We start from the raw sequence: 11,286 nt of genomic DNA on the forward strand, positions 1-11,286 counted from the left end.
TCCCCACCGGGCCATCTCTGTTTCGATGGCTAGTGTTTTCTTCCACCATTTGACACACTTGTGCGCGGTTGTTGCTGCTGGTTCATCCTCTCACAACATTGTGACACAAATACTATGTGGCTCCTCCCTTGTGCTGACTGTGTCCTTTCGCTGCCCTTGTGAGATAGCGTCATCAGTGTGCTCCGTAATCTTAAAAGGGCTTGGTCAATCATTAAACTACGTAGAAAGGACAGGAATTAGACATTTTTAAGTCCTCCACTGTCAAGTCACTGCCCTCTACCTCCATACTTAAAGTGAGAATCGATAAAAATACCGCAATGGGTCCAGGTAAGTCCGGCACAGTGGGCAGAAAAAATAACATGTGCATGTAATTTGTGTACAAATGTGGTAGCCTTTTCTTATTTTAGCTTTTTAAATTTAATATTACAAATCTGCATTTTTAAATTCCATTAATACAGTCCTGGTGTCATAGTTGGTTATGTGTCAGGATACAGAGGAGGCGACCGACTCCTGTAAAGATCGATCATCTTGGAAACCTAAAGGGCGGTTCCGTTCTGTTCTGTAAGGTCCCAGGAGTCGGAGTCGACTTGATAGCAGTAGGTTTGGGTTTTAAAAAAATGTATTTAATTTAAAAAACACTTGCACCCATTGAAGTAAGACAGGGCTTTCTGCTCCCATAAACAGTTACAATCTTAGAAATTTCAAAGGGGGTGGTTCTACCCTGTGCTATAGGGTCGCTATGAGTCAGCATTGACTCAGTCACACTGAACTTGGTTTTGACTTTTCTGGTTTTATAAGAATCATTTAAAATATTTTCTGAATGTAGATTTAAAATAATAAAGATATAAGAAGCCAAATTGTTCTTTCTGAAGCGAGATGATGGAGAAATAAAGCTAAGTCAGAGAGGGTGGAGAGGGCTAAGGAGTCACTGGAGAGCAGATTCACCACTGTCAGTTACCAGGGAATTGATTCCCACTCATGAGGACCTTACAAAGAGTGGAACTGCCCCATAGGGTTTTCTTGATTGTGGCCCTTTAGAAACCTTTCTTCTGAGGCACCTCTGGGGAGGTTGGAATGACCTCTCAGTTGGTTACTTAGCACCTAACCATTTGTGCCAAAACTCCAAAAGGAAGCATGTCAGGGATGCAGAAAAAAGGGACAATGTGAAGCATGGCTCTCAAACCTACTGCAAGGACAATTTGCAGCCTTATCTGGATCCTTGAGTCTCTGGCACTTACCGCTCTCTCATAATCACAGACTCTGAGAGGCAGGCGGGAGGGGGAGCGTAGAGGGTTGCCCCTGGCGATGGGCTTTGGGCCAGTAGAGACCAGTCTTATTACACGGCCTTTGAGGTATGTGATTATCTGAAAGAAACTGGAAACCCAGACCATCCCTTTGAATTAGCTCAACTGCCTCTTAATATTGGGTTTTCATTTGGCATCCTCCTTTTTTTCCATCCCATCTTTGTTTCCCCCCACTTACCATTTGGCTGTTTATGAAATGATTGCTAACCATTTTACATTGACTTGAGAATAAATTTACTTACGTTAATGAAAGTTAATTTGAATACATTTTATGGTGTTATAGTAAGCATTTCTTTATTTTTAAAGTGCAATTGCGGTGGCTACGTCATGTAATGGATGGGAAGTGTCTGGCAAAAATAAAGGTCTTTATTTTAGCCATTCTAAGGAGACCAGGTCGAGCTGCCTACAGACTTTTTATCCCCTTCCGTGTACTGCACAGTGCCCTGTGAGAGAACAGCTTGGTCAAAGCAGGGAAGTACTGATGTTTTGTTCATTTTGTGTACAAACCTTCACTCTTTTTTCCTCCTTCCAAATGTGAATATTTGGTTTTAAAACATACAAATAAGCCTAGAAGTGAAGCGTATTTAAAAGTTGCAACTGACTTTTAAAGTTTACTAGAATTACACGAATTTGGAGATTTTAGTGAGAGATCATCTCATCCGTGGCAGATTCAGTCATGATGCCTCCCCCTCCTCGTCTAGGTTGATTTCAGAATGAATGAGAGTTAACTCCTGACGAATTTAGATTGGTGCTTCACAGATAGAAAATACACAATGAAGTATGGCTAGTGTCTGGCTCATTCACTCCTGGATTCATTTCCACTTAGCGTTACCTACATCGTGACCCGTGAGAGTTATGGTAAAACTGTGTGGAGGGAAAAAATTAGACATCGTTTTCTTCCACTGGTAAAAGTCATTAGCAAAACCTGAGATTTGGGGCTGGTTCACACTCACTTCCGATGGGATTAGTTCAAATGGAAGGAATTTCCTTTCTTTACTACTTATTTCATTGCCATGTGCTGTCGTTCAACAAGATGTCAAGAAAATGAGTTTCACTGAACGCATACTCGCTGTATCTGAATGTTAATAGAACCTAGGCTGATGTAAAAGGGACGATGGTACGAACAATTTTTAAGTGATTTACGGTAACATATACTTTGTTTAGGATAAAGAAGATTGGTGAGCCATGCCCTGTTCTATCACCTAAGGAGATATCAACAAGTAAGCTGATGCTTCCATTTATTCCACTACATCTTACTAAGTTATAGCATACTAATCTCTCTCTGTTTTTAACTTCCATGATTTAGAGAGCTGTAATTGTTTCTGTCATGCTGAATCTTCTTTTACGCTTAGGAATCTTATAGACGGAATGGGGGTTGTGATCACCTTGTGTACGTGTATTTCTACAGTCTCAGGACTCTAGGAAGGGGCGGGCTCTCCTCACCTCTCGCTCAGACCATGGCAGTGAGCTGCACTGCTGTGAGTCTCTGACCTGTGTCAACCCTGCCACAGAGTCTAAAACCTTGGCCTCCAATCCGATACTCCCATCTTCACAAACGCTCGGTGACTCTCACTAGCCTCAGAATCAGGAATTACCTCCTTAGCCTTTCACTGAGCCCTTCCCATCTCCTCCTCCCGTTCTTTTCCAGCCTATCTGCTAGTTCATATTGCTTCCCTTTGGACCTTGTGTACTTCACATTCCAACTACGGCAACTTTATATAAATACCACTGACTGGGGTTCCCCAAAGCTACTCTTTCTATAGTGAGAAATGGAATGTTTCATTTGGGAATATTAGCCACCTCCCTTGCTGAAATTTTCCTATTATTTCTTGTAATTAATACATAGATTGCAGTGAGTTTTCTGTGTGGATGATCAAAACCATTTTAGAAAAATGTCTGTCTTCTTCTTCTTTTGTAAATCCCAGGCCTTTATTATTTAAAAAATCATACTAAACGATCTAATACCACCAAAACAAAGCTGAGTGGCAGTGAATTCCAGTCATCTCATTTGTGGACGTGTCAAAGGGCCCCGCAAGGAAGGCCGTATGAAACAACTCGTTCCATTGCTGTGGCCATTTTGGCCAGTTTGTAAGTTTCAACACTTACAAAAAGTTTGAGTTTTTGCTCTGTAATTCTGTTCCTCTTTTCCTAATATTACATTTATTGCCTCTCGTTTCTCTTGATTAATCTTACCTGAGTTTTCATTTCCATGAAGAACTTCTGTCTCTTTTCATCTTCTCTATTGCAATTTTGTCTTGTTTCCTGGATCTCTCCCCTTTCCACATTATCATCTTCACTTTATGTTCTTCGAGCTGCCTCTTTCCCTAACATCATGTATGGTATCCCTTGCTTCTTTTCTTTTCATATTTTTGTATGGAATAGAAGAGTCTTATTTAATATACAAAATTAGCAAAATTCAAACAGCTCTGCTGTTCCTGCTGTTAGACGCGGTCAATTTTGGTCCCTGCTCATAGGGATCCTATGTACAGCAAAACAAAATCCTGGTCCTGCCTTATCCTCATCCTGGTTGCTATGTTGAGCCCATTGGTATCAATCCACTACGCTGAGGGTCTTCCTCTTTATTGACCAAAAGCGTGGTGTCCTTTTCCAGGATGCGCAAACTACTCGAGAAATTGCCATCCCTGCTTCCAAGGAGCACACTTGCTATACCTCTTACTTTTGTTTTAACTTTTTATTGTGAATTGGATAAAAGTACAGAGCAGATCATCATGTATGTATTCTAAAACCCAGACATTTGTTTTTCTTTATTCATTGTAATCTCTTCAATGGAATATGACTTATTCCACTTTCTCCCTGTGTCTCCTGTTTCCATTCCTCCTTCATTTCTTACCCTTCTGAATGTTGTCCTTGGGTAAATGTTGCCACTTTGAACTCAAGAGTTTGATTCTTCTAAGGTGTGTGTACCTCACTAATGTTATTGCTCCCTTTACAGTCCATTGTTCACTTAAAAATTGAGCCACGGGGGTGAATTCATTATATGTAGATCCTTGTGATCAGTTCCCCCTTTCTACCCCACCTTCCTGGTATCGCTACTCTCATTATTGGTCTTGAAGGATTAGCCTATCTTGGATTCCCTGTGTTTCTAGTTATTATTTATACCAGTGTACATCCTCTTATCTAGCTGGATTTGTAAGGGAGAATTGGGATCATGATAGTGGGGGGGGGAGCATTAAAGAACTAGAGGAAAGTTGTATGTTTCATCATTGCTACATCGCACCCTGACTGGCTCATCTCCTCCCCACGACCCTTCTGTAAGGGGATGTCCAGTTGCCTACAGATGGGTTTGGGGTATCCACTCCACACTCCCCCTCATTCACATTGATATGATTTTTTGTTCTGGGTCTTTGATGCCTGATCCCTGATCCCATCGACACCCTCATGTTCACACAGGCTGGTGTGCTTATTCCATGTCGGCTTTGTTGCTTCTCAGCTAGATGGTCGTCTGTTTATCTTCAAGCCTTGAAGACCCCAGACACTATATCTTTTGATACCCAGGCACCATCAGCTTTCTTCACCACATTTGCTTATGCACCCACTTTGCTTTCAGCGATTGTGTCGGGAAGGTGAGCACAATGAAATGCCAAGTTAATAGAACCTGCGTTGAGGGAGTACTTGAGTAGATGCCCCATGTCCATCTGCTACCTTAATACTAAATCTATAAATATACGTATGTTGATCTATTTCCACATCATCATATATAAATATATTTACATGTGTACATGCCTGTATTTAGACCTCCCTCTATAAATGCCCTTTGCTCCCAGGTCTTTCCACTGTTTCCTTTTACTTTCCTCTTGTCCCACTATCATGCTCAGCCTTCATTTGGGTTTCAGCAATTCCTCTCAGTAACATTGCACTTGATCAAGCCCTACAAGGCCTCCTACACCCTCCTCACCATCAATTTTAGATCACTGTTTTTCCTTAAACCCTGGGTTTGTTAACACCCACTTCCTTTCCCCCACCTACCCCTCTCCCCTGTCCCCAATGGAAGAACTGTCCATTGTTTTCCCCTCCAGATTGTTTATCCCACCTATCTTATCTAGTTAGACATGCAAAGACAATAATATGCACAAGAACAAGACTGAGCAAAACAAAGCAACCAAACAAACAAAACAACAACAAAAAAACGCCTATAAATAGTTCAAGGTCTGTTTGTTGATCTTTAGGAGTGTTTTCCAGTTGGTCAAGTCTGATGAGGTGCTACGCCCTGGCCCCTCCATGCATTTTTATTATTCCCTGGGAACTTTGTTGCTCTGTTCCCCTTGCTGTTCTGTTGCTCACCCTTAGTGTTTCGCTTCAGTGTTGTGGGGTCAGAACGTGTGCAATTCCCACACTGTGTCTCCAGTGTTGTCCCCTGTAGCACTATGGGTCAGTGAGGGACATCATTTGTCTCGTAGTGGGGTCAGTCTGATGGTCTTCTCTGTGCTTTGGCTGCTCTAAGCGGGTATATGTCCTCAGGACTTGGTGGGCCGGGAGGTGTGCCACTCTCTCTTCCTCCCCCTTCATTTGCTCCGTGAGCTCTGATCAGACAGGTCCCTCTCCCTGAGCTGTAGCTTCAGTGCTGTCCTCTGAAGTGAATTTGGGGGGGTTGGTGAGGGGAGAGAAGGGGCTGTCCACAAAGTTGGGATTGGTGTAGGCCCCTCAGACCTCTCTATTGCTTCCCTGCTCCTTGTCAGTATGTTTATTCACATCTTGGGGCACACTCAGGTCTTTTATCATATTGTCTAATTTTGTTATTATTTATCTTCCAGACTGCTATTTGGTGTAAAGTTCTAGTTTTTCAATTCTTTCCATTGTTCTCTTAAACACCCCCCTCCCATCTGTTAAAGGCACCCAAACACCATTCTTTTCACTTCTATGTCTGCTCATTGTAGGGCCTCTTGTTCAGAGTGATCCTTTGGGTTGCATGTTTTTCAGTTGTTTGTGCTTGTTTTTCTTCCTTTTGTGTGTGTCTTGTTTAAGACAGCCATTTCTGTGGTATCGTGGTGCGATTGTGGCGCTGGGTGGTCTACTGGGTTGTATGGAGGCGGTTGACTGTTGAGTGGCAAAGGAGGGGATTAATAGGAACCAGATAACAAACAGTGGGAAAAAGGGAGAGAGTAAAGTAAAGAAAGAGAGAGAGAAGAAGAAAAAGTTAGGGGCTGTAGAAAGAAAGAAAAGATTTACAAAAATAATGAAAACTGTATTTTAAGGATAGTACAAATTAGTAAGTATCATAACAGTCTGTTTCACGAAGGAAAGAACAAACAGAGACCGTGAGTGGGGAAAGAGAAGAGGATGTGCCAAGAGACAGTCAAACAAATTATATACAGATTAATAATAAACAACAAAAAAAAGAGAAAGCATTGTTTCATTGGGGAAGCATGGGTCCCCAGCAGTGGGGTGTGTGTGTGTGTGTGTGTGTGTGAATGACAGCAGGCCTCCTGGGGGAGGAGCTAGTCCTTGGAGATTGGGAGGGGGCGGGGGAGGTGTGCCTCGTGCTGGGCAGGTCTCCACACCGAGTGACTTGATGGTGCGGTCTGCTGTCTTCAAAGGTCACAGTGGTGGCACAGGTGGGAGCAGAGATGGAGGTGCTTTGTGAAGGATGTCGGGGCTGGGAGCCTCATGGCGTGCCGTTTCATGTTGAAAGAAGCACATTACAAACTCACATTTGATTTTATATAATTGAACAAGAGCACTAAGGTTTTCTAGTTTAAGTATTTCTCAGGTGACTTATCACCAAAGTCACAGTCATTTAGAAACTAAGCAGTGGTATTCCTTTTTTCAGAGAATGTGTTATATGAAGAACTAGTACAGCTTAATGACCATTTGTGGAACACATATGTCATTCATGCGCCATGTTTTATAGAACATGATCCCTGTGTGCTTACTTTAAATGACTGATTTTTTTATTTTTATTTAAACAGGTACTGTCTTCACGGATCCTCTCCCCGGAGCACCACCTCAATTCTTACAGAGACTTTCTAAAATGGCCATATTAGAGTATGACACCGTTCACCAAGAAATAACCAGAAAATCAAAAAGAGGCAAAAAGCACAACCTGCGAGACTGCTGACAGATACTGTGTGGTGTGGTGCTTTCTAATGTTTATCTCTCGTTTTCACCTTTCCTTATGTGTCACGTGTGATATGGTGTGCAATGATGTACTTAACAATAGGAATACAAATAAGAAATAAATATTTTGTGTTATGTACAGAATGATTTGTCTTTTGTTACTATTGTAAGGAGACGTACATGAGAATAATATTCCATGAATTTTGAACCCACCGCTCTTGGTTTTTGATTCAGTCTGATGAATATTTTCGGAGAACCTGTCTTTGCAATGATCTTTTTTAAGATCCGCAGAGGATTCAACAGGAGAAGCCTCTCTTTATTGCTCGGACGAGGAGGCGTGGTGGATAAGCCCCTCTTTTTCTCTACTTGACTTTGCAAAAAGTCGTAAGATGAGGACTGCAGCAGATGAAGCTGAGATATGCAGGCAGCTTTCCTGATGAAAATCAAGTTGTCAACAATGAATTGCACTGGGCAGATGTGCTGCACAAGACCGACTTCAAGTGTTAGGGGAAAGCTGTCACTTTGTTGCGAAGACCCAAGATTGGTGTTTTTATGATCACATATGCCCGAGGAGGCTGAATGAGTCAGGAGGACCACACAACAATGGATGCATTTGAAGTATGGCACCTGAATATTGAAAGCAAATTGTGGCAAAGAATACTGGAAGTGCCTTGGACTATCCGGAGAATGGACAAATCTGCCTTGGAAGAAATGTGGCAATAACCAAATGCCTTAAGGAAAAGTGGTAGTTATATAATCTGATGTCTGTTTGAGAGAATAAGGAGTGAAGGGGTGGAATCTTGTCTGTCAATCGGGCCATAGCCAATGAGGCCTCTGTGTGGGCATGGCCATCTCCTGAGGATTCTGGGAAATCGTTTGTCCTCCTGGGAGGTGGGAGATACACTGTCTCTCTCCACTCACCCTCTTGGAGAGCTCTGCTGACAAGACAAATGGCGCTACACTCTGGGAGCCGGAGAAGCCACATGGACCTACCTTGATGCCGCCCTGGAACCTGGAGGAGCTACATGGAGACCGCTGCCAGTGCTGAGATGCTCCTACTGCCACTCACTTTGCACCCCCTGGCTTGTGATCTTCCTGCACTCAGCATCATTGCATGTGTTTTATGAGTCTGAAGAGGACTTTATAGATTGGTATCAGACATCTGGGCTAATATCGGACTTATGGGCTTGGACTAGACTGGGTTGCGGTGCTTTCTTCATACACAATTACCCTTTATATAAAACTCTCTCTTATACATATATGAGTTTCTATGGATTTTTTTCTCTAGTCTACCTGGACTAACACAAGAATGAGGTGCTGGACCTGGGGGCTCAGAGCCATTGTCTCGGGGGACACTAGGGTCAATTGCCACAAAATAACTTACAAAGAAAATGTTCTACCTTCTACTTTGGTGAGTAGTGACCGGAGTCTTGAAACTTTGTGAGGGAACATTTAAGATGCCAGCGATTGATCTCTGCCTGCGCAGAGCGAAGAGTAGTGAAGAAGATAACGAGTACATGGAAACAATAAGTCTAAAGGAGCGATGGATCATGCACATCTCAGTCTCCAGGCCCCTGAGACTAGAGGCACTAGATGGTTGCCTGCTCTAAAAGGGATCATAGAAGATGGTCCTGGCTAGAGTGGGAGAAAAAGGTATAGTAAAACTCAGCATTATAAAAGAGAGAAAGCTTATTGGTCTGATAGAGACTAAAGGAGCGCCAAGATTATGGCCATTAGTTACCTTTTAGACCTGGAACTGAACTCACCCCCTCCAGGGTTCAAGTTTCATCCAAAGAACAGACAGATCTAACACTTGGAAGGTACACAATCCTTAGAATAATCAACCCCTTGAGATTAAAAATGGGCAGCATTTACCCAAGGACAAAGTTCAGAAGGGCGAGCAAAGGAGGAACGGAAACAGGAAACAGAGGGAAGAAATGGGCTAAGTGTGTTAGGCCAGGTTGACTAGAGAAACAAATACAGTGACATTCATATATGTGTAAGAAAGAGCTTTATATAAAGAAGCTTTATACATCAGAAAAACATCCCAGCCCAGTCCAATTCAAGTCCATAAGTTTATTCCTAGTCCATAAGCCCCTCTTCAGACTCTCACAGCTACATGCAATGATGCAAAATGCAGGAAAATCACAGGCCGGTGGGTGAAAAGTCTTGCAGATCCAATGGTGGTGGAAGCATCACAAGGCTCAGGCAGGTCTCAGTGTGGCTCACCAACAAGAAGATGTAGGTAGAGAGGTGGGGGTAGGGACAGGGGAGGGGAGGGGCAGCCTCTAGAGAGCCATTTATCTCAGTCACACCTCCAAAGGGGGTCAACAAGCTGTGACCCGATAGACAGGCTAAACTCCACCCACATCTTCTTGAAGGTACCATGTTGGCACAAAACACCTAACCATCACATGAAGTGGCGTACATAACAGGGATTGCAATCAATGAGATGAAGCAAATGTCTACATATTGTTGAATGGAAAACTGATTTGCTTTGTAAACAGTCATCCAATTAATAATAAATATTAAAAAAATAATATGTCATGGCAAACTAAATAATTGACATAAATGTCTGATGATATTTCCTGTCACTAAAGAACCCCAGAATGTCTAAGTAAAGAAAAACACCAACTAGAATTAATAAAGAATGTGTAAGCAATCAGATTTACAAAAATGTGTACAGAAAACCTTTGATGAGACTGAATTATGCTCCCCTAAAATACATATTGTGTAGTATAATCCCCATACCTTTGGTTATAATTCCATGTGGGACCAGGGTTTCCTTTTATCTTAATGAAGCAGTATTAGTGCAGGGTGTGTCTTAAGTTGATTTCTTTTGAGATCTAATGAAGCCAACATGAAGATCAGTACAGAAGCAAAGGACAAGGACCTTTCTCCAGAGTTGACATAGAAAGCATTTTCCTAAAGCCAGTGCCCTGAATTTGGATTTCCAGCATCCTAAACTGTGAGAAAAAATTAATTTGTTTGTTGAAATAAAATTAAAAACCACGAAAGAACAGAAAATCTTATGGAGTCCACTTCTACTCGGGCATACATGGGGGTTCTCAGGACTGAAGTCAACTGCATGACAACTGGTTATCATTTTAATGCTTAGCATCTCTTTGATTTTTCTATTTGGACTTTATAGCATTTGAAAATAAGGGGACTGTCAACTAGAATTATGAATAACAGGCTTCTGTTTGAATGGGTTTGGGTGTTGAGTTGTTTATTAGGCCACAATAAATGACCAATGTCAGCAAACCGCTCTGAGTCAGAAGAAAACTGAACTTCGGCTGCTTTAGAATAAATATTTGTGTTTCCTCGAGCCATTCTTGCCTCTTGATGTATGGCTGTTCAAAATGCATACAGCCTGCACCCTGATTGATGCTATGTTTACAGAAGTATAGAAACTGCCACCAGTACCTGATGATCCCACCAAAGCATTGAGTTAAACACAGAAAATGTGTGCATTCATCATTAGAGGCTCCATTTACTTTTCCTGAGATAAAGCTGGTATCTATATACAACAGCTATAGGAGAGAACGAGATGGGTTTTGTGTGCATTGAGCAGGTTGGGTTTGTACTGTATTTATATTAGTCTTAGAAAGGCACGGGGCTCGCACTACCCCGCCCTACAGGGATGCAATGAGTTGGCATCGACTTGATGGCAGTGAGTCTGGTTTTAAGTTAGATGTTTATGCAATTATACAAATCTGAGTTTAACCCAAGTAAGTGCGTGCAGGAAAGAGACTATTAAGAACCTTATCTTCCAAAACTAGATTTGGTGAAATAATGCTACCATATTAGTACTTTTAAATTGATTATTCCTGAGGCAGTTGAGAAATATAAAGTCTGTGCTTATAGAGTGTTGTTTGGGAAAGAGAAACAGTGAGAAAGGAGAGAA

The 11,286-nt window shown here is 42.0% G+C and overlaps 1 protein-coding gene across 1 annotated transcript in view; it reads left to right on the top strand.

The window, feature by feature from the left end:
* Nucleotides 1–7,486, top strand: part of C5H8orf89 (chromosome 5 C8orf89 homolog) — a 37,087-nt gene extending 29,601 nt beyond the window's left edge. Inside the window, exons 4-5 of the mRNA XM_075550836.1 lie at nucleotides 2,469–2,524; nucleotides 7,232–7,486. Coding sequence (XP_075406951.1) covers nucleotides 2,469–2,524; nucleotides 7,232–7,380 — 205 coding nt within the window. The 3' untranslated portion in view covers nucleotides 7,381–7,486. The remainder of the gene's footprint in view (nucleotides 1–2,468; nucleotides 2,525–7,231) is intronic.
* The last annotated feature ends 3,800 nt before the right edge of the window (nucleotides 7,487–11,286 follow it).

Source organism: Tenrec ecaudatus, chromosome 5 (assembly GCF_050624435.1).
Source record: "Tenrec ecaudatus isolate mTenEca1 chromosome 5, mTenEca1.hap1, whole genome shotgun sequence".
NCBI lineage: Eukaryota > Metazoa > Chordata > Mammalia > Afrosoricida > Tenrecidae > Tenrec > Tenrec ecaudatus.